The sequence below is a fragment of the Oryx dammah genome, unplaced genomic scaffold (genome assembly GCF_014754425.2).
Source record: "Oryx dammah isolate SB20612 unplaced genomic scaffold, SCBI_Odam_1.1 HiC_scaffold_12, whole genome shotgun sequence".
In the NCBI taxonomy this organism is placed as follows: Eukaryota; Metazoa; Chordata; class Mammalia; order Artiodactyla; family Bovidae; genus Oryx; species Oryx dammah.
In genome coordinates this window covers 15,550,553-15,575,091 of record NW_024070196.1, presented here as the reverse complement: position 1 = coordinate 15,575,091, position 24,539 = coordinate 15,550,553, and the positions used below count along the sequence as shown (strand labels likewise).

General features: G+C 39.3%; 1 protein-coding gene across 4 annotated transcripts in view; it reads right to left on the bottom strand.

Annotated features, from left to right (window-relative positions):
- The window catches only part of INPP4B (inositol polyphosphate-4-phosphatase type II B), a 704,914-nt gene that overhangs the window by 92,783 nt on the left and 587,592 nt on the right, over positions 1 to 24,539 (bottom strand). For all 4 annotated transcript variants that reach the window (XM_040250456.1, XM_040250457.1, XM_040250454.1 and 1 more), the window contains one exon: positions 20,757 to 20,916. In XM_040250456.1, the coding sequence (XP_040106390.1) occupies positions 20,757 to 20,916 (160 nt within the window). The remainder of the gene's footprint in view (positions 1 to 20,756; positions 20,917 to 24,539) is intronic.

The following is a 24,539-nucleotide window of genomic DNA, read 5'->3' as shown; positions in this document are numbered from 1 at the left end:
CATACACGTGGAAAACAAATATCTCAATAAGTCGACCCAGATGTATATCTTAAAAGATAACAGACTGAAAACCAATTCTGCTTTGTGTTTAGGTCTGCAAAAATGAATTTCTACTGAAAACTTCTCCAACACAAAATAAAGCCTGTGTGCAGTAGATGGCGCTGCTTTATCAGCCTGAAGTAAAACTACTTGGTCACTTTCTCCATTCCGGTAACTGATTTACACTATGGCACCCCACTCCAGTGTTCTTGCCTGGAGAATCCCAGGGACGGGGGAGCCTGGTGGGCTGCCGTCTATGGGGTCACACAGAGTCGGACACGACTGAAGCGACTTAGCAGCAGCAGCAGCACGCATTTGCAAAGTTCCCAAATAGCAGGTATATGTTGTCTGGGCACCTAGCATCCTATTCTGTGTCCAGTGATCAATAACCTCGCCAAAAGTGTGATAAGCTCTTTCTATCAGAAAATGGAAAACAAACTTATCCCGCCTGCTCCCCCCACCCCCCAGGAAGATACTAAGTGACAGCTCAAATTAAACAGAGCTGATGGTTTTTCTTAAAGATCTTTAAAAGAAGAAATCTTCACAGATTTCTTCATCAGCATAATTTTTTTAGTCACTTCTAAACCTATTTTCACTCTAATTTAACCATTTGATTCCTAATCAGAAATGCAGTGAGATTAAAAAAGAAAGCGATCCCCTGATCTAGTCCTACTAGAATAAAACTGAAGACCTGGAAAAATAAATAAACACACTGAAATTCTAAGTCTAGAAGTACTCTTAGGTACTTGTCTGACACTAACCACTTTCTAGCGTCTTTGCTTACTATAATTATATATACTTCTTATGTCTAAAATGTAAGGAAAAGGACAATATAAGAAAACAATGAAGAATAAGAAAATTACAAGTTGGTGAGCAAGGTAGAATGTCTTAAAGATAGCAGTAAGCTTCCTATAAAGAAGCATACATGAGAAAGCTAAAAGTGCATTTTTTTTTCCTAGAAAAGAAGCAATTTAAGTTTAGCAAATAAAGGTAAATCTCACTGGCAAATGCAAATTGCAATGACTTCAGGTTTTGTTCCCTGTTAATATTCACTCAGTGTAAATCTCAGGTTCTGAAATAAACACAATGGTGTGTGACAGGGCAGAGACAGGCTGAAGCAGTCAGTTCATAAAGGGCCTTTTTGCTTCAATGAGCATTCCAAATCACTCTGAGAAAGGCACAGCAAATGCTTAAGTTCTTTTCCTGAAAAATATTTTTGGGGTACAACAAAAAAAGCAGCAGCTTCTGACAATTCTGAGACCACTGTGACATCATCCCTTAACAACTTCCTGTCTCTCCATACTTCACAATTTACATGGGGTTTATTTTGTCCTGACAAGAAAGTCCTTTTCTGGGATGGATGAAGATGGTGTTCATTCTGCATTTTCTAGATTCAAGTAAGAATCTTGAAATGAGATTCAGACTTATCTTTAAACAACTAAAAGTGGTGACTTTTACCTATGAGGGAACCTTCTGAGGCATTCTAAATTATTTATGTCTTCATGTGAGTGGTCTTACATGGGTGTATATTATATGCAAAATTTCATTAAGCTGTTCACTTAAGATGTATATACTTTTCAATATCTGTGTTATAGCTCAATAAAAGGCTAAAAAAAGAATCTTGAAATGCACACATCCATTCTTCTGATTTTAGCTTCCTTATGTTTCAACTTAGATTTTTACACACACACATATACACATACACACTTATGATAAACCCAGAGACGCCAGGTAGCTAAGGGCTTGACAACATGTAGTCACTGCGCCTACACCTCTCACAGAAGCTAACTGGCCCAGCAGGCACTTAAGTGCCCACATCATTGATTCTATCCCCTGGGCTCCTTTTAGTGACAGAGGAGAATATGAAGAGAATGTTTTTAGTATCTCTATAAAAACTTGCTGAAACTCCTTAACCCTGAGACCAACAAGCAGAGTCTTTCCTCGGGAAAGCATAAAATGTGTGTGGCTTAGCTGAGCTTTTCCTGAGCTCTATGAAGTGTGTTGGAAGTTGTCCAAGCAGAGCCTGTTTTCTAGCCCTTGACTTGCTTTTCTAACAGGATTCAAGTGAATTCACTGAAGGATTCAAAGGACGACGGCTGGGCGCCCCCCTCACCTCCTCCACACACCATCTATTTCCTGTGCAGGATGTTCATGTCCTCTGAGCCGCAATGGCTCTTATGTTGCTCAGGAGGAAAATAAAAGGGCCAAATTCCAACCGATGGTAGCAGAATATAATGTTTTCTTTCCAATTTCTGAGCCATTTTCTTCTCAGGTGCTCAGTCTCCTTCATTCATTTACAATAATTAACTTCACAGAAGCTTGTTGCCAGTATTATTTTTGTTATCACAACTTTTCAGACATTGGGAAAAAAATGAAAAGCTCAAAGCCTGCCTGCCCATTAAAGTTTATGCAAAGGGATAGGAGAAATATATGAGCCTGGCTCGTAGGATTTACCTAAGTTCAGAAGATGATGAAATGAGCAGAACAATTAGAATGGCCTTTAAGGAGGGTGATAAAATTCCCAAGGTTCTGAGAGGAACCCATTCCACAGCTGACAGGATTTTTAACAGGATGTCCAAACCTCAGGTGGCATAGAACTGGCAGTGGTTTCAAGGTTGGGGGCTGGGGTGGGTATATCTCTGCCCACAGAGTCATCGATGGTTTTGAAGGGCCTCTGTTCTATATCAGGGCTTCCCAGTGGCCCAATGGGAAAGAATCCACCTGCCAATGCCGGAGACAGGTTCAATCCCTTGTTCAAGAAGATCCCCTGGAGTAGGAAACGCCAACCCACTCCAGTGTCCTTGCCTGAAAAATTCCATGGACAGGGGAGTCTGGTGGGCTACCGTCCACGGGGACACAGGAGCTAGACGCATCGGAGAACATGACTGAGAACTGAGAACACTATTGCTCTACAGCAACGCAGAGATGGCTGCCTGTGTGACCTGTGTACCTGTTTTGGGTAGTTTTACAATGTGAATATAGCTGCTTGGAGGGAATGATAAGGTTTCCTCTCCAGATACCTTACAGCAGGACTCCTTTGTATAATACACACACACAACTTTGGTCATAGACCCTAGATACCCAGCCATCAGAGGACTCCAATATCAGCTGAATCCCGGGCTACAGAACCCAGAAATGAAGCTAATCCAGACAACAGATGAGTAATCAGGGAAACAGAAGCACCTGCTGAGGCTGAGCTGCCTAGATGACGTCCCTGGCCACTAAGAATGCCCTCCTCCAAGTCTTCCTCACTCCATATCCATCTTTAGGAATCGTCTCCTGGCTCTGGTCCAGGAATTTTAAAAAAATCTATATTCATCTGTCTTTAACAAATGCTAAGCTGTCTTCCTTGTATCAATTTCCCCTTTTTTTCATTGCCCATCATGAGAAATACCGCATCTGTGGAGGACTGGCTACCAGGACCCCTTGATATTCACCCCCAAGGATGCTCATGTGCCTTCTAAAAGATGGTGTAATATTATCATCCTTCCATACCCACAGGTTCCACATCTGGTGATTCAACCAACCACAGATGCAGAACCTGCAGACACAGAGGGCCAACTATACACTCATTTGTTAGACAAATAGAACCTCTTCAGTATGAGGTCCTGGGGTGATACTAATATTAAAACTCATGACCGCTACCCGCAAGGAGCTTAAAATACAGAAGAGAAAGTCTCAAGAGGTGTAAAGTAATGCCTTCAATATAAGGAGGGTATGACAAGTGCTGACAAAGTTGGGACAAAACACATCTAGAGAGGTTAAGGGTTTAGAGGCAAGAGAATGCATCTCTGGTGAGACGATCCTGTTCAGACATGGTCCTGTCGCTTCCTGAACACGTGAAGGGAGAGCTATGCAGAGGGAGGTCAGGGAAGCTGCTTGGTATATAGGGAGTGAACACAAAAATAGTGAGTCTTTGTAGGAACAGTCAGGGAAGGATGTCTGGTTTGATGATGCCAAGTGCTGTAAACAGCATGAACTAACTTGGAGGAGGTCAGAAGTGGGACTGGAGGGGAGAGGGGATGGAGATAAGACGACAAAAAGACTTGGAAAAGGCAGGAATAAAGGGGAAGTAAGTACTGAATGATAACCCATGCCAGCATTCTTGCCTGGAGAATCCCATGGACAGAGGAGCCTGGTGGGCTACAGCCCATGGGATTACAAAGAGCTGGACATGACTGAGAGACTAAGCATACACACACATGAGTTGAGCCTGAAGCCCTGATAAAAAACAATGGAAAATCAAGTGGACAGTCGCCATGGTAGGAATAGGGAATGGAGTAAGTAGAAGTAGGGGGAGAAACAGGAAGATGCAGATTTTAGGTGAGCAGAGAGACAAAAGCTAAGAAACAAGGCCAAATCTAGAAATAATGGGTATCAGATGCATGCGTGCATGTTAAGTCACTTCAATCGCATCTGACTCTTTGCAACTCTATGGACCATAGCCCACCAGGCTCCTCTGTCCATGGGATTCTCCAGGAAAGAATACTGGAGTGGGTAGTTATTCCCTTCTCCAGGGATCTTCCTGAATCAGGGATCAAACCTGTGTGTCTTATGTCTCCTGCATTGGCAGGCGGGTTCTTTGCCACTAGTTCCACCTGGGAAGCCCCTGGGTATCAGGTAGGGCAAGGTTAAAGGTATCCCTGGGAGGAAGATCCCATATAAATGCTGTGTCTTCCTTTGTCTCTAGTAGCAGCAGTCTTAAAGGCACCAAGGGTATTCACACAAAGGGCAAAGATACATCTTCAGATGTAATCATCATAGTGTCCAGTGAACTATGACCCAAAGTAAGTGACTGATCTTGGTACCTTCCAGATGTATGAGCAATGATTGGACTGCCTGACTCCAGACAAACTGCCAGGGAAGAACAAAGCAACCTTTTCTCACGTCAAGGAAACCTTGTTTGTTTAAATCCTGCCAGTCTGAGAACAATGTCATAAAACCTTCCAGTCTTGCTCTTAGCCAAACAGCAAAGGAAATGCATCAACTACTACCCTGGTTAAACTTCCCATTTCAGAGCACAAAGTTGAAAGCTTGAAGTAAATTCTGCTAAGACAGTTTCCAGGAACTAAATCCGTTAATCACACAAGCTCTATATAGGTGGAAGCAAAAAAAAAAAAATTTGAACCAGGGCTTATGCTGGAACAGGAAGAGTCATGTGTTCACATTCCTTGGGCTTCTTTTGCCTTTTGACCCCTCAAAACTATAATCTCAAGATTCTGATCTACAAACATGCTGAAATTGAAGAGTAAGTTCATAGGTTATGAGTCAACAAGCAACCCCAAATCACCGATACATCTACTACAAAGAGCTCTTGTCATTTAAATTTTGTCCACTATCTATGATTGAAAAGAGAGGGGTGGTGGAGAGTGAGTTGATAAAAGCTTGATTAGAACACCTAGAGAACAGAAAATGTTCTGTTTTCTATCCTGTTTCAGCATTTCTATCCTGAAGTGCACTAGGTGAGTGAGTAGTTTCCTAGTTAAGTTCAAGGCCAGTGGAATACAGTGCACCTTAGAAAATTATTTCTACAAATCCAACAAAGTCTAAAGTAAATAGATTCAACTTATAAGTGCTGAGTAAGTAGGCAACAGGGGCTTGCTTCCCCAGTGGCTCAGCGGGTAAAGAATCTTCCTGCAATGCAGGAGACACAGGAGACATGGGTTTGATTCCTGGGTCAGGAAGATCCCCTGCAGAAGGAAATGGCAACCCACTCTGGTATTTTTGCCTGGAGAATTCCACAGACAGAGGAGCCTGGTGGGCTACAGTCCAAAGGATCACAAAGACTCAGATATGACTGAGCGACTAAGGTAGGCAAGTAACCAACCATAATAAAAAACAATACGATTTCCCATCCTATTCTATATTTATATGCCTCACATTTCCCACAAGGGAGATATGAATCTTTTCTTTTTTCTTCTTTTGGTCTATCCCAGATTCTCTGTGGGTATGAGTATCATCAGATATCTGAGAATGCGAAATCTTTTTTCAATTGTGATTATGAATACATGGCAACTCTTTCTGCGTAAGGTACAATTCCATAGTAAATGTTTAAGAGATACCAAAGGGATTGATTTTCATGAAGTTGTCTCATAATATTGCTAATTTGTATCTGATAAGACATTTTGTGCAAAGGGTGATTTCAAAAAATTTGTCTGTACAGATTTAAGATTAGCGATTCTTTCTCCTGGAAAAAATAGTAGTGCAGAATCATGATTCAGGGGACAAGGTACTCAACTTGGACCACCAGGGTCTGAATCCAGGCCTGGCCACTGGACTTGGCATGAAAGTACATGTAACATCAACTGTCCACCTCTTTATCCATTAAATGGGTAGAACTACTCCTATGAATGTTGCAAGGGTGAAATGATAAAGACATCATCTTCAAAATAATTTTGGCACATATGAAGCAACTCCAAATTGTTGGATACTATTTTTGAAAAGATGGGAACAAGCATTAAGTCATTTTGACATATGATTTGATGTCTGTCCACTCACCCACATTTCTCATGCTCTTCCTTTTCTCTTTTTTCTTAAATTATTTTTTATTGGGGTATAGTTGCTTTACAACATAGCATTAGTTTCTGCTAAACAGTGAAGTGTTGTTTGTATATATCCCCTCTTTTTTGGATTTCCTTCCCATTTAGGTCACCACAGAGCATTGAGTAAGAGTTCTCTGAGCTATAGAGTTATCTGCTTTATGCACAGTATCAATAATATATCTATAATATAATTCTCCAAGCCAGGCTTCAGCAATACATCAACTGTGAACTTCCAGATGTTCAAGCTGGTTTCAGAAAAGGCAGGGGAACCAGAGATCAAATTGCCAACATCCGCTGGATCATGGAAAAAGCAAGAGAGTTCCAGAAAAACATCTATTTCTGCTTTATTGACTATGCCAAAGCCTTTGACTGTGTGGATCACAATAAACTGTGGACAATTATGAAAGAGATGGGAATATCAGACCACCTGATCTGCCTCTTGAGAAACCTGTACACAGGTCAGGAAGCAACAGTTAGAACTGGACATGGAACAACAGACTGGTTCCAAATAGGAAAAGGAGTACGTCAAGGCTGTATATTGTCACCCTGCTTATTTAACTTCTATGCAGAGTACATCATGAGAAACTCTGGTCTGGAAGAAGCACAAGCTGGAATCAAGATTGCTGGGAGAAATATCAATAACCTCAGATATGCAGATGACACCACCCTTATGGCAGAAAGTAAAGAAGAACTAAAAAGCCTCTTGATGAAAGGGAAAGAGGAGAGTGAAAAAGTTGGCTTAAAGCTCAACATTCAGAAAACGAAGATCATAGCATCTGGTCCCATCACTTCATGGGAAATAGTTGGGGAAACAGTGGAAACAGTGTCAGACTTTATTTTGGGGGGCTCCAAAATCACTGCAGATGGTGATTGCAGCCATGAAATTAAAAGATGCTTACTCCTTGGAAGGAAAGTTATGACCAACCTAGATAGCATATTAAAGCAGAGACATTACTTTGCCAACAAAGGTCCATCTAGTCAAGGCTATGGTTTTTCCAGTGGTCATGTATGGATGTGAGAATTGGACTGTGAAGAAAGCTGAGCACCAAAGAATTGATGCTTTTGAACTGTGGTATTGGAGAAGAATCTTGAGAGTCCCTTGGACTGTAAGGAGATCCAACCAGTCCATCCTAAAGGAGATCAGTCCTGGTGTTCATTGGAAGGACTGATGTTGAAGCTGAAACTCCAATACTTTGTCCAACTGATGCGAAGAGTTGACTCATTGGAAAAGACTCTGATGCTGGGAAAGATTGACGGTGGGAGGAGAAGGAGATGACAGAGGATTAGATGGTTGGATGGGATTACTGACTCAATGGACATGGGTTTGGGTGGACTCCGGGAGTTGGTGATGGACGGAGGCCTGGCGTGCTGCGGTTCATGGGGTTGCAAAGAGTTGGACACAACTGAGTGACTGAACTGAACTGAATATATAATAAAAATATAATATATAATATATATTATATATATGTGTGTGTGTTAATCCCAATTCATCCCAACCCTGCCTTTCCTTCTTGGTTTCCATATGTTTGTTCTCTATGCCTGTCTTCTCTCCTATTTCTGAGGATGAACTATTTGTTCTCTAGCTAAGACCAACTCCTCTATCTGTATACACCAGATCATCCCTACTGTCACTACTGAAAGGTATCACTCAAGCAGTTCCCTCCCCTGCCTCTGACATCATCAATATTTCTTTGTTGCTGGATTGTTCCCATTAGGACACATGGCTATCATCCCATCTTTAAAAAATAATCCTTCTTGACCTTACTTCCCTCTATAGCTTCCACCCTATTGCTCTGCTTCCTTTCATGCTGAAAGTCCTCAGAGGCTTGTTCATACATGCTGTCTCCAGTTCCTTTTCTTCTTTTCCCCTTAACCTCCTCTACTGAGGCTTTAATCCCTGTGTATTCTAGTACAGCTACTCTCATCAGCATCATCAATGTCTTCCACACTGCTAAATCCAAAGTTGCTTCTCAGCCGTCATTTCCCTTACCTACCAGCAGCACTGGGCAGATGGATCCCTCCTTTGCTGAATACCTTCTAACCCTAGATTTCAGGATGTCATACTTGTTAACCTCCTAGGTCACTGGTCACTCCTTATCCAACTTTGATGTCGGCTCCTCTGCTTGTTAAAATCAGGTTGTCCCCATTTGTGATCTGTAGGTCATTTCTCTTTTCTCTGAAAACTCAATTTTTTTTTTTTTTTTGCTGACATCATTCAGTTTCATGGCTTTAAATTACCTGCTAGCAATTCCCAATTTTAGACCATTTATCTGACCCTCTCTCCTGAATTTCAGATTTTTATATCTAAATGCATACTTGATATTTCCATGGTAAACTTAAGATATTCGAAGAGAACATGTCCCTATTCCTGACTACAGAACTTGTTCTTTCCAGAGTCCTTGCCAGCTAGTCCACAGCCACCCCATCCTTCAGCTCTTTCCTGACTTCTCCCTTCTCTCATTTTCCCATCCAAACCATCAGAAAACTCTGTTGGCACCACTTTCAAAGTAAGTACAGAACCCAGCTACTTTTCATCATGTCCAGGCTACTTTTCTTAGTCCAGGCTACTACCATCATGTCTCAATTAGCGAATTATATTAGCTTTCTAACTAGTCTATACCTGGTTCTATCCTTATCTACAGTCTAGTCTGAACATAACAGCCTGGGTGTTAAAACCTGTCAAGTCAGGTTAGTCCTCTGCTCAAAACCCTCCAACTGCTTCTGGATTTTCTCAGAGTAATAGTCAAAGTCAATACAAAGGCTTTAAATTATTTAAACTCATCTTCTACTCTCTCCCCTTCACTTTTCATATTCAAACCAAATGAGCTGCTTTGCTGTTGTCTGATTGTGGAAAGCGCATATGCCTCAAGGCTTTTGCATTAGCTGTTTTCAATACTCAATATATCCTTACCCTAGGTATCCATATGGCTCATTCCCTTACCTCCTTGTGTCTTTGTTCAAACATCAACTTTTCAATGAAGCTTGCTCTATTAAATGTCAGTATTCTGAAACCCTTTTACTTCGCTCTGTATTTTTCCACAGAATGTCACTTTTAACATATTAGGCAATGTCTTTCTTTCTTATGGTATATTTTATGTGAAAAGACATTTAAAGAATATAAAATCCAGGAGGTCAGGTGTTTTGTCCATTTTGTTCATTACTATATCCTGGTGTCTAGAATAGTGCCTGACATGGAGTAGATGCTCAACCAAAATATGCTGAACGATTGAAAAGAAAGAAAAAAAAATTCACAAATAATGTGACATCTTATCATAGAACTTCAGAACTGGAAGCGATCTTAAAAAATTGCAGATGATCTTTATTTTACCAATGAAAGAAAATGAGGCCCAGAAAATTTAAGTGACTTGCCAAAGGTCTTGTAGCCATATAAATAAATTGTGGACTTGGCAAGTACAATATCTTGGTTCTGAGTCAAGTGTTATTCTGTTACATTGTAAGTCACTGCACAATTTTTAAGGGAAATAACATTAGTTTTCTGAGAAAACTGAATGTTCAAAATGTTAAAATGTACCATTATAATTAGAATTCTACGTTTATAATATGTTATCTTTTTTATTTTTACCAAATATTTTTAAAATTTGTAAGTGTACTTTACAAGTTGTTTTGCTTGCTGGCCTGAGTTTTAAAGTCCCTCATTCATTGATTTTTTTTCTTCCCAATGAAATTCTAAATATTCATGTGCAGAAATTCATTGAATCCAGGAGTATTAATATATAAACCTGTTGATGAAAATGATGCTCTGCACTTGCATATTTATACTTTACAAAGTAAAATAGACTTGGTACACATTATAAAACCACTGAAATAATTCTCATGTTAAGTGCAAGTTCTGAGGATAGGATGATTTTCAGGCATGTATACATAAATACTATAGTAGGAAACGGCAACCCACTGCAGTATTCTTGCCTGGGAAATCGCACGGACAGAGGAGCCTGGCAGGCTACAATCCATGGGGTTGCAAAGAGTCAGACACGACTGAGCACAGCACAGCAGCAGCATGAATATGCACAAACAGTGAAGACAGTCACTCAGAAACATTGAGAAAACCAAGCATTTCTTGTCTAGCAGCAGTGCACATCAGGGTGATTCAGCCTTTACTCCACAGTGCTGGCCTCTGAATTATGCTAGGCTCTGGAGATTCAGAGGAAAAAAAAAAATACTTGGCATATTCCCTCATAGAGCCAAGTCTAGTAGGGGAGATAACATTTAAAATGGTGTTTCCAATAAATCAGAAATACAGAGGCTGCAAACCAGTGGCCCAGGAACAGCTTCATTTGCCCCTCCAATGTATTTTATTTGGCCTTCCTCCTATTATAATGATTTTTTTTTAAAAAAACCTATCATCAACTTTAAAAAATTGGGATATTTTATATAAAAATTCAGATTCACTTGAAAAATCAGAAGCTATGGTAACTTTAGACCCACGTTCCCACATGGGAATGAATGACTGGCTGGAGCTGGAGTGGTGGCCCTCTTTTGAAGGAATATATTCTTCCTAGTTTGTTGCAGTGTCCATCAGTTTTAGCTGGCCCACTCAGGTGAACTTGATCATTATCACGCATGATGTCTGTGGGACTGTGTACCTGCAATCCTTGTAAAAAGCATGATTCTATAATTTGCAGAATTCAATAAAAATATAAAATTGTGAGATTGCTGCTTAACAAGCAGTAAGCAAGCTTTTTTCTTTCTTCCTCATTAGTGTCTCTCTGAGCTGTCATGGTGATTTCCACTTACTCTTTTGTGTCATAGTCCTTTGGGCATGGTGATTGCCTGTGTGCAGATCTTCAAAGGCACCTAGCCTGAGTCTGCCTCTCCAGCACCTGCGCCCAGGCCCCTTGGTAGGTATGGGTGGGAATGGAAGCTAGTCATTGGGCTGCGGTAAGGACGGGGAAGCTGGGCAGGCACTGGAGAACCAGGGGGGCAGAACTAGAGATGAAGTAAGTCTCCATGTCCAGACGCAGCCTTCTCCACACGACTGGACTTTATTCACAATGACACAGCTAACATTATTAAAAAGGCGTGACGACCACAGAGCTTAAACCCATGGCACAGGCCCTGCTGAGAGGAATCTGTGCACTTGCTCTGCTCCCATGCTTGTAATGCCAGCTGTTGCCTGAAAGATCAGAAAAGACACCTCAGCAGATAAAAAGTTTGAGCCTGTGGATGGTAGAGATGGGCAATCCTTTGAAAGCCCCGCTCTGAAAAGCATGACATCTCAAAAGAGTCCAGGGTGACTGGATAAGAAAGGATGAAGCAGGATGAGATAAAGAAGGTGACCGAGCACCATGGAGAGACAGGTGGGAGTCTGGGAGTAGAGGGCCTTGTAAGATGGGGAGAAACATAGCAACAAGTGAAGCATTAGCTATGACCACCTGGAAACCCATTAATCAAATATTAATGGCAAACATAAAAGTAAACTCACATGCCAAACTGCTCTTAAAATTTTATACTTATGGCTGATTCATGTTGTATGGCAGAAACAAACAGCATTGTAAAGGAATCATCCTCCAATTAAAAAAAATTATTATTAAAGGTAAAAAATTAAGCATTCCTTTTCACCAGTTATTCTGCACACCCAATTCTTTTCGACAAACTCAATCAGGAATCACTCTGCCTGGATGGGAATCCTTGCTCAGATATCTACCAGCTCTGTGATCTTAGAAGCAGTGCTCAACTTTATCATCTATAAAATGGGAATAAAAACAATATCCCCTGTAAGTTTGTTGCAAGAATGAAGGGAGGGATGGATAGAAAGTTTAGCAAAGTATATGTCATATAAATGTTAGGGCAGTCAGTTTTAACTATTAAAGTGATTCTTTCCTCTCTTTGGCTACCTTTGTTTAGTATCCAAGTTGTATTTGATTTTCATCTGTTGGTGCATCCAACTCCTCAGTTGAAGGCAGTTTCCATGCCCCAAGGCTCAGCAAGATAGATTTTGCTCATCTTTTTTTTCTTTCTCTTTTCATTTTCTCCAGTTTCATCTATCTGCTGATGACTCCCAAATGTATACTTCCTCTTCTATGTTCTTTATCTTGCAGAAGCTGTCTTTGGAAAATCTGTGTGTCTTCTTTCAAATACAACTGTTTATCCACCAGACGTCAAGAACAGGGTAGTGACCGAATGTGTTTCTAGATACAGTGCCTGGTATAGGATAGATGTTCAAATAATATCTGTTGAATGAATGAAGGGATCTTCCACTTTGTTTTTCAACTAACATGTATTTGGTGTGTCTCTTCCATAAGGCTTAATGCCATGAACTATTTTAGATATAGTAATGTCAACTGATTAATTGTTCTAGTCATTAATTATTTCCAGTGTATTAGGCAGATAGTTACTGTGGCCAACCAAAGATATAAGATAAAACATGGGAGATTTGCTTAAAACAAACAAACAAAAAGCCTTGGAAAGTGAAGTCGCTCAGTCGTGTCCGACTCTTTGCAACCCCGTGGACTGTAGCCTACCAGGCTCCTCTGTCCATGGGATTTTCCAGGCAATAGTACTGGAGTGGATTGCCATTTCCTTCTCCAGCAGATCTTCCTGACCCAGGGATCGAACCCAGGTCTCCTGCATTGCAGACAGATGCTTTACTGTCTGAGCCATTTGTCCCTATTTGGAGGATGGAGCGTCTTTTTCAGATGACTTATCTTTGGCAAGCTATGGATTATAAATGGTAATAAATTATTGAAATAAAATAAATGCTTGGTAGTTATCAGCCAATTTTGTTAACTGGAGGCAGCCGGAAATATAGTGAAAGATGTGGGAGGAAAAGTGAATTCTCAGGTCCCATAAGGAGTGTGTCTGAAAGTTTAAGGAAAATTATGACTTGGGAAAGGACATGAAACTAACCACTAGTAAGTGAACTAAGTCTGTGATGTGCCTGAAGTTTACCACCTTTGTGTGAAGAAAAAGTGATGACTTGAAGGCAAACTGGGCTCATTAGGAAAACTATGTCAGGGGAACTTCATCTCCTTTTTGGCAGAACTTACAGCTGGGTAGATGAGGAAAAAAAAGTATTCAATGACATAGGGTGTTATCTGACCATTCACAGGGCACTTCACGATACCCTTGTGCAAGACAGAGAAATACAGGCCATGCAATGACACGAATGGATCAACATATAGCTGGATGAACACATGTTCCCAGAGTAGAGATTAACCAGTGTATTTCAATGCATGCAATTCTTTTTTGTAATGTGCCTCAAGGATCTATATTTATCTCTGCTTTCTCATCATTGTAATCTGTTGCTTCTGTGAGTAGATAGGAAATGTTTACAACATGTGAATAAAATAAACCTCAGTAGGGCAGTAGGCATATGGTTTTTCTTGTGGTCATGTATGGATGTGAGAGTTGGACTGTGAAGAAAGCTGAGCACCGAAGAATTGATGCTTTTGAACTGTGGTGTTGAAGAAGACTCTTGAGAGTCCCTTGGACTGCAAGGAGATCCAACCAGTCCATTCTAAGGGAGATCAGTCCTGGGTGTTCTTTGGAAGGACTGATGCTAAAGCTGAAACTCCAGTACTTTGGCCACCTCATGCGAAGAGTTGACTCATTGGAGAAGACTCTGATGCTGGGAGGGATTGGGGGCAGGAGGAGAAGGGGACGACCGAGGATGAGATGGCTGGATGGCATCACTAACTCAGTGGACTTGAGTTTGAGTGAACTCCGGGAGTTGGTGATGGACAGGGAGGCCTGGCGTGCTGCGATTCATGGGGTTGCAAAGAGTCAGACACGACTGAGAGACTGAACTGAACTGAACTGAGGCATGATGGATGAAAGAAACAGGTATTTTTCAGCGTGTACTCAAAAGTATATTATATTACAGTCATGGGTTTAGATATCAATCTCTTCGGTAGAATTGAGACAGACCAGGTCTTAATCTTCTTGTGCCCCTAATATTTCAAAATGTCCAGTTCAGAGTGATACTTAAATATTACTTGAATTTTGAGAAGCCTGAGGGATAAGTCCAATTTAGCAAGGTTTATGGATTTCAATGGAGTTATTAGTGAAAGTGAAAGTTGCTCAATCATGTCCAGCTCTTTGAGACCCCATGGACTGTACAGTCCAGAGAATTCTCTAGGCCAGAATATTGGAGTGGGTAGCCTTTCCCTTCTCCAGGGGACTTTCCCAACCCAGGGATCGAACCTAGGTCTCCCGCATTGCAGGTTGATATTTTACCAGCTGAGCTGCAAGGGAATAGCTAATAAAAACTTAAATATCATTAATAGAATAGTATGTAAAAGTACGGAGGCAGTCCTATGTTACATTATACTTTATGCTATACCGTTGAAAAGTAAAAAGTGAAAGTGTTAGTTACTCGATCATGTCTCTTTGCAACCCCATGGACTGTAGCCCACCAGGCTCCTCTGTCTATGGAATTCTCCAGGCAAGAATACTGGAGAGTGTTGCCATTTCCTTCTCCAAAGGATCTTCCAAACCCAGGGATCAAACCCAGGTCTCCTGCATTGCAGGCAAATTCGTTACCAACTGAGCCACCTGCTTATAAGGATGTTTAAATGTGCAAAAATAAGAGGACAATCTTGTTTGTTAACAAAAATTATGAATATACATCAGCATGAGAGTTCGGAACGGTTACTCTATTACTCGTTCAAAGAATGTACAGAAAGATTTTCTTCTCTCAGCACTATCTGCAGCAATCCTGAAAAGAAATTTATGAAGTAAGATATAGTGCAAAATTCTAGACCTAAAATAAAAAACCTCCAAAACTACAGGTTTAAAACATTATTAAACTGATACACTGTAAACAGAAAAATCTACAAGTTGAAAAGAGAAACATCTGAAGTTATAGAGGAACATTTAAAAATGAATAAATGTAGCATCAATTCAGAAGACCATCTGTTTAACCAACAAAGAAACATGAATTATGATTATAATGTAAAAATACAAGATGATGGTAAAGAAAGAAAAATGGACTATCATAAGGTTAATTATGAGATTTCAAAACATATCCCAATATAAATCACAACAGTCAAAAGCACATGAACAAAATTTTATTAAATTGATCGATTAATTGATCAGAAATTGACAATTATTTTATTGATTAAAATATTTGCAGAACTGAATTATAAGGAAAAAACTACTCTAATGTTAGGAAAACAATCACTCATAGATGATGTGGCAAGAAATGCCTATCAGTATTTAGCACATCACACATAACAATAAACTCTAGATGACTCAAATCACTAAATCAATTTATTAATTAACTGTAAAATGAAAATAATGTAATGACTTTTCCACCACAGCTATGGACTGAGGATAAATGTGGTGTTATTGAAGACCTGGATTTCATTATCAAAAATATTATTTTGAAATACAGTATTAAATCACATAAGGTACATACGCATGCATGTTCAGTCATGTCTGACTCTTTTCATCCCCGTGGACTGTAGCCCACCAGGCTCCTCTGTCTGTGAAATTTTCCAGACAAGAACACTGGAGTGGGCTGCCATTTCCTACTCCAGGGGAATCTTTCTGATTCAGAGATCAAACCTGCATCTCTTGAGTCTCCTGCACTGGCAGGCGGATTCTTTACCGCTGCACCATAATATCAAGACACAAATAATTAAAGAACCTGCAATATGATAATTTTCGCCCAAAATGGCATGAAATCACTGAAAATATCTAAGGCTGGTAAGATAAAAGAGTGCTTCTAGGTACTGCTGTTCAGAGTACCTACTGTTACAAAGAACCATTAAAACATCCCCACCCAACTAAATGTTGGTTTCTAAATGCTATTCTCCAAAAAAGAAACCAGAGTTCCTTGGAAAATAGCTGAACCACAAGCTGGGGCAAATACAGATGAACCTAGAGCAAGTTTTTTTTTTTTATGAAACCAGAGAATAAGAGAGTGGATAAAATGTAAAAGTAAGAAAGTAAGTGAGAAACTAAATACATAGTCTATGGCAAGAGAAGCTACCAAAAGGCCACCAAGAGCTCCTAATAGCTAGCCCTTGAACAATTTGAGCCCCAAATAAATAATAACATAAGAGGCGTATAAACCAAAGGATAAAATAAGTATTCATGAGTCCACACTGATATCAAGTCATTGTATAAATAAATACATGGGAGAGAAGGAGTAACTCTTCCTTATAAAATAATTCCACTTGCAGCAATCTGACTTACAGGACAATTTCTGAGATGTAGTGAAAGATTTTCATGTTCAAAGATGCTTACATGTTAAATGCAGCATTATAATATTAATTAAATACCTAAAAGAGTGGTTTCTCTTTTGATGAAATAGTTTATCATCATTATCATCTCATTATTCCCAGACAATGTTTGTGAGGAAATACTCATAATATAATGATATGCAGTATATCAAGAAGTACATTTATATTTATACTGTGTACAGCATTTGGTTTCAGTGTATGTGTGTGAGTAAACATATATTCAAAATGTGTGGCTAACAGAAATAAAGTGAAAATTGTGCATAATCTTATTTCTTTTTCTTCTCAAATGTTTAAAATGATTTTTTTCTAATAAAATTTTGAAACGCAGTTAAATTGAGAACATGTCATTAGTCAATGTATATCTCAAGATGGTTTTAGAAAAGGCAGAGGAACCAGAGATCAAATTGCTAACATCCACTGGATCATCGAAAAAGCAAGAGAGTTCCAGAAAAACATCTATTTCTGCTTTATTGACTATGCCAAAGCCTTTGACTGTGTGGATCACAATAAACTGTGGAAAATTCTGAAAGAGATGGGAATACCAGACCACCTAACCTGCCTCTTGAGAAATCTGTATGCAGGTCAGGAAGCAACAGTTAGAACTGGACATGGAACAACAGACTGGTTCCAAATAGGAAAAGGAGTACGTCAAGGCTGTATATTGTTACCCTGCTTATTTAACTTCTATGCAGAGTACATCAAGAGAAAGACTGGGCTGGAAGAAGCACAAGCTGGAATCAAGATTGCCGGGAGAAATATCAATCACCTCAGATATGCAGATGACACCACCCTTATGGCAGAAAGTGAAGAACTAAAGAGTCTCTTGATGAAAGTGAAAGAGGAGAGTGAAAAAGTTGGCTTAAAGCTCAACATTTAGAAAATGAAGATCATGGCATCTGGTCCCATCACTTCATGGCAAATAGTTGGGGAAACAGTGGAAACAGTGGCTGACTTTATTTTGGGGGGCTCCAAAATCACTGCAGACGGTGATTACAGCCATGAAATTAAAAGATGTTTACTCCTTGGAAGGAAAGTTATGACCAACCTAGACAGCATATTAAAAAGCAGAGACATTACTTTGTCAACAAAGGTCTGTCTAGTCAAGGCTATGGTTTTTCTAGTAGTCATGTATGGATATGAGAGTTTGACTATAAAGAAAGCTGAGCATCAAAGAATTGATGCTTTTGAACTGTGGTGTTGGAGAAGACTCTTGAGAGTCCCTTGGACTGCAAGGAGATCCAACCAGTCCATTCTGAAGGAGATCAGTCCTGGGTGTTCTTTGGAATGACTGATGCTAAATCTGAAACTCCAACAATTTGGCCACCTGGGATGCGAAGAGGTGACTCATTGGAAAAGACTCTGATGCTGAGAAAATTGAAGGCAGGAGGAGGAGGAGACAACAGAGGATGAGATGGCTGGATGGCATCACTGACTCAATGGACATGAGTTTGGGTGGACCCCGGAAGTTGGACACGGAGGCCTGGCGTGCTGCAGTTCATGGGGTGCCAAAGAGCTGGACACAACTGAGCAACTGAACTGAACTGACCTCAAATATCTTTTTTTCTGAAATAGTTAAGGGGGTAGTATATGTAAATTGCAAGTTTAGCTTGTTTGCTTTATAGTTCAGAAAGTCATTATTAATTTCTCTGTTGCATTGTTTAATGTGACAAAGTTCAGGGTAGAAACTAAAAGTGCATTTTTCCTAAATTAGGAGGAAGATTAAAATAAATTAATAATAATTATTTTTATTATTTAACAAAAATAAATTTTACTTAAATAACTTATTAACAATCCCACCTAAATATGCAATAACATCCATCACATATTTTATATATTGTAAGTATACTTGAGCATACATTTATTTGTAATACATCACATTTATATTTGTTAATCATCTCTTTTATGAACCAATCTCTTTACCAAAACATTCCATTGTACATTCTATGCACAATCATCCAACACATAAAATGTTAACAGCTTTAAGTTTAGAATTATTTGATAATACTACATTATCTAATACTAAGTAATACATTATCTAATACTAAATAATTTTCAGACCAAAGTATGTATTTCATTTTATAAATTTAAACAGTGTCTTATCTCCTAAAAACATTTATAACTCAAAAAAGAATGAATGAAATAAACATGTAAAATAAGATATTAATAACAATTAATAAATAATGGAATAAATTATAGGACACTGTGTTATAATTTGACTCCAACCATCCACAAAACTGATGTAGTTATTAATTCACTTTAGGAGCAAATTCTACATGGTTTTTAGGCTATATCCAAAGAATATTTTACATTCAAATGAAGGTGATTCATCTAATTTTACAGATGACTTACCTACCAAATATTTTTACTTTTTAAATGGAAACTGATTGCACAGATATGATCTTCTGATAAAATACAAGATATGAATAAATGCATAATTTCCAATACTTTGGAACTCTGTTCTCATCAATAAGCAGTTTTCGGGAACATCAAAAATTGTGGCAAAATTCAGTATCCCTTAACCTCTTAATCTTACTCTGCTCCAAGTGCCTTCAACACTTAATGGACAGAACAAATAACTAATATGGGTTCTGCTTCTTTACCTCGTTTTCCACAGCACAGCACAGTGCCTGGCTCATCGCTGATGGTCAATAAATATTCAATTAAAGAAAACTGAAGTATACGATTTCTTTTTGACATAAATTATGATAGGCTTTCCTTTTGATTTATGTGAATTTATAAATCTGGACCAGCTTCATTAATAAAATTGATATTATTAAAAAAGAAAATCCTCATGTACAGTTAAATCAAGTAGAACCTAAAAAAAATATATCAGTGTAAACTTTCCACCTAAGTGAATGTAATATGGAGGGTGAGAACCATCTACAACAAGAAAACTTTAGAAAGCCACTGTTGATGGATGTGATTTAGACATGGTTCTCCTGTTAATCAGGTGATGAAAGACTGATGTTTCCTGTAATTAAACTCCTGATGAAAATGTGAGTAATAAAAAAATCAGGAAAACAAATTGAGAAAACAATTTAATTTGATAACCAGCCGTATTTTCTTATACTCATTTTCCTTAAGGAAAAGGGAAAGTAGATTTTAGAAGAGGGTAGGGCAACGCTTTTTATCTCCAAACACTCAAGAATCTGGCTGGAATGACTCTAGGAGCAAGTCTTTCTATAATAGAGAAGTGCAGATATCTGTCTTAGTTTTTGTTGTCAAAATTAATGAAATTAACAAAAAAATTTTAACAAAAGAAGCCATATTTGTTAGTCAACCTTGTAATAAGACACCTTTGAAAATATCCATCTCTGTCTCTATACATACGTACGTGCGTGTGTGTGTCTACAGTGACACAGACACCCATACGTGTATGCATATGTATCCATCAGTGTACCTGCCTATACATGTATCTATGAAAATTTAAGCTTCATGAAAATATGTCTTTGGAATAACACACAAACACATTCTTCTTACATGGAATTAAGACTTCTTCATGTTTTTGAAATAACTCACCAATTCACTCCCTCAGAATAAGGTGAACAGCATTTTACCATATCACCTTCTTTTCTGAAGCCTTTTTAAGATGCTGCATTCTGATAGTCCTCAAAGTTTCTAAGTGTTTTCAGATGCTGGTTTTTCTTCCTAATAAAATTTTGGAGGAATGTGTATAAAAGTAGATTAAACTATATCAGACTCTTTAAAAGAAAACACTGCTCTCCTTTCAAGAGGGATTTTATGTAGTTAAAAAAAAAAAATGAGCATTGCAAGCAGTTCTGAAAACACAACCGAGATGCAATTTGATAAATAGCCTTCCATCACCCCAGCCAGAGCAGTGGAAAAGCACACTATCAGCACTTTCATCAAAAGCACTATTGACTCCTCTTTTTTCTATCTCATTTTATCTTGGCTTTCTCATTTTGTTTACTCAGTCAACGATTGGGAAAAAAAAATGATTACTTACCCTTTGGATGAGTTATGATGGAGTCCTCTGGAGAAGAGTCCTTTTCTACATCTTTGCTGCTGGCGCTGCTTCCCTCACCACCGCTCTCTCTTTCGATCAGTTTATCCACCATCGCAATAATGCAGTTCAGGCTCTTCCCCACACTGGCCCACACCCTGTCCTGAAAAGAGCATGAGTATCACCATGGATCTTTATTGCAAAACCAAGATGAGGCAAAATCTGATGAATCCACTTGAGAACAGCAGGAAGAGGAACAATCATGAAGACTGAGTGACTCTAATACCCCCATTCCTTTGGGCAAATTATGCATAGACAAGAAATCTATTTTCTCTTAATAAAGCATACATCAAGTGTTATGATCTTTCGATTTAGGTCATTGTTTTTGCCCTGTCATAAAGCAATGAGGAAGTATCGTACAACATGGATCCCTAATTGAGCACAAATTACATTTTACACTGGAGATATCTATTTTATTTATCAATAATTAGTACGAAAGCAAAGATTCACCAATATTTTAAAATAATGACCGCCGCTTGCATTCAAATTTCTTGTTTTTCCTTTTATCATGATAATATAGACATAATGCAAAGCTGACCATTTTAACCATTTTTAAGCATACCGTTCAGTGGCATTCAGTATTGATACATTCTCACTGGTGTGCAGCCATCATCACCATCCGGCTCCAGCAATTTTTCATCTTCCTAAGCTGAAAATTAGTACCCTGTAACATGAATTGTCCATTCATCCTTTCACCCAACCCTGGTAACCACCACTGTACTTTTTGTTGCTATGAATTTGACGACTCTAAGAATTAGGAGTTCTTAAAGCATGGTCTTCAGATCATCCTAACAGAATGACCTAGAGAATTAAAATGCATATCTGTGGGTGTCACCAAGTCAACCAGAACAGTTTCAGATGAACAGATACACACTATGTATAAAACAAATTATCAACAAAGACCAACTGTATAGCACAGGGAACTCTACTCAGTATTCTGCAACAGCCTACATGGGGAAAAAATCTGAAAAGAATGAATATATGTATAACTGAATCACTCTGCTGTATAATTGGAACTAACACAACACTGTAAAACCAATATAAAATAAAAATTAAAAAAAAAGAACCATTGGGAACACGAAGCTGAAATTTCAATAAACTCTTTGCTGCTGCTGCTAAGTCGCTTCAGTCGTGTCCGACTCTGTGTGACCCCACCATAGACGGCAGCCCACCAGGCTCCACCGCCCCTGGGATTCTCCAGGCAAGAACATTGGAGTGGGTTGCCATTTCCTTCTCCAATGCATAAAAGTGAAAAGTGCAAGTGAAGTCACTGAGTCGTGTCCAACTCTTTGCGACCCCATGAACTGCAGCCTACCAGGCTCCTCCGCCCATGGGATTTTCCAGGCAAGAGTACTGGAGTGGGGTGCCATTGCCTTCTCCCAATAAACTCTTTAGGTGCTCAGAAACGAGGTGATTTTCCAGTGGGAGTCCAATGACCCAATGACATGGTTTCTACAAAAGTTCTTGGTAAATTTATTGCAATTTGCAAAATCACATCCTATCCTTGCTGGCTTTCCTAGATAAATCATACTTGCTTTTCATAACCCTCTATCATGAGTACAAAATATGCTGTTAATCACAAGTAACCATAGCAATTTTTTCTCTAAACACAGATCATTCCTCCCAAGAATTAAAGCTGATAAATCCATAAATTATATCATCTTCTGCCTAGTACCTGAAAAAATGAAGCGGAAATCTTGAGACCTAAAAAGCTCATCACTTCTAGGAGGCAATGCTGGAGAAATGTAAGCAAGCTGAGTTTGTGACATCACTCACTGAGATTTGGTGAGTTTATATTCCAGACCATATAACCAAACTGTGCTATGCTATGCTATGCTTAGTTGCTCAGTCGTATCTGACTCTTTGTGACCTCATGGACTGTAGCTCACCAGGCTCCTTTGTCCATGGGATTCTCCAGGTAAGAATACTGGAGTGGAAACCATGCCCTCCTCCAGGAGATCTTCCTAACCCAGGGACAGAACCCAGGTCACCCACATTGCAGGCAGTTTATCATCTGAGCCACCAGGGAAGCCCAAGAATACTGGAGTGGGTAGCCTATCCCTTCTCCAAGGGATCTTCCTGACCCAGGAACTGAACCGGGTCTCCTGCATTGCAGGTGGATTCTTTACCAGGTAACTTTACCAGGTAGCTTTATCAGCTACCAGGGAAGCCCATAACCAAACAAAATGGTCCCTATTCTGAATATGCCTTAATCACCACCATCAACCTTATTTTTCAGACTATAATTTGAAAAATGAAGCAATTCTCCAGCTAATACTGTGGACAAACTCTGTTACTGAGGAAAAAAGGAGGAAAGAATTTCTCTTAATTTTTAGATTAGCTCTGTAGAGGAGATAGGCTTTCAACTCTCTTCCTGTTACTCATGATGAGAGAAACTTTATGTTTTGATCAAAGATGAGTAGTAGTACATGCTGTCTTTCTTATGTAAAGGCATATAAAGGATGGATCAACTGCTCTTAATCACATCTTTGAAGAGCACAGACAGAAGGGTATGTAAGAGGATGCTTTTACATTCTACACCTAGCCATTGTTTTTCTTCCTTTATAGATACCTGAGGTTATACAATTCTGCTGTGAGAAAAAAGTCACCTTTGCATTCAGTACAGAGATCTTCATTGGCACGAAGAACAAACTGAAGTGTACTCATTGATTAAGATCAATAATCATATAGTAAATGGTTGTATTGTGTGTGGCAAACAGTCTGAAAACACTTAAATGGGTGGAGGACACACAAACTGGGAGGATGTTTGGGGGGTAAGAAATAGAGCAGTTGCTTATGTGACACTAATACATGATTTATGCACAATCAGATACTCTGTTGAAGGCACATTCAACAGCAGACTCTGAGCAGACTCATTCTGTTCTTTATCTTTTGGAGAGCAGATCCTGCCAGGCCGGTGGTGAGAGAACCCTGAGCTTTGCCGGACACTGCTTCCTTCTCTTTTAAGGCATTGACAAAGTAGATTAAAGTCACTGCTTTACATTGCTGTCTCTCATACTAGACTGAGTTATCTGAGAGGAGAAGGAAATGGCAACCCACTCCAGTATTCTTGCCTGAAAAATCCCATGGATGGAGGAACCTGGTGGGCTACAGTCCAAAGGGCTGCAAAGAGCTGGATGTGACTGAGGGACTAAGCACAAATGTGTCCTAAGTGTATCACAGAAGGCCTGGAAGAAAGGCGGAGAGGGAACAAAAGGGGAGGAAGAGAGAGGACTCCAACCCAGAGGCAGATTGGGGATTGCTACTTACATTAGCTGATTTAACCTGCAAAAACCACCACATAATATTATTGACTCAGATTTTAGAGATGAGGAAACTTCTGGTAAGAGATACTGAATAACATTCAATATTAAAATGGTAGAGGTAGACGAGAAATTCCATTTGATTCCAAAGACTTGATTCATTCTTTATGATTTCCCACAGAATTCTGGTATCCAGTAGGAATCCCTCTTCATGAAATCACCAGAACTTTGGGGACAAGCTTCAGGGCAGGAAGGGTCAGGTACACGTGCATGTCACCTCACAAGACTAAGATTAGGTTTCAGTTATCTGAGGCTTTAAAATGAGCCCAATGGCAAATTCTGAACTAAGAGAGGATTCTACAAAAAAGGCAGGCTGGTCTCATGTACCCTTAAGTCTGAAATCAACAGTACCATGTAATTAGGGGTGCAGCAATCACTTGACTAAAGGACCAATCAGTCTGGG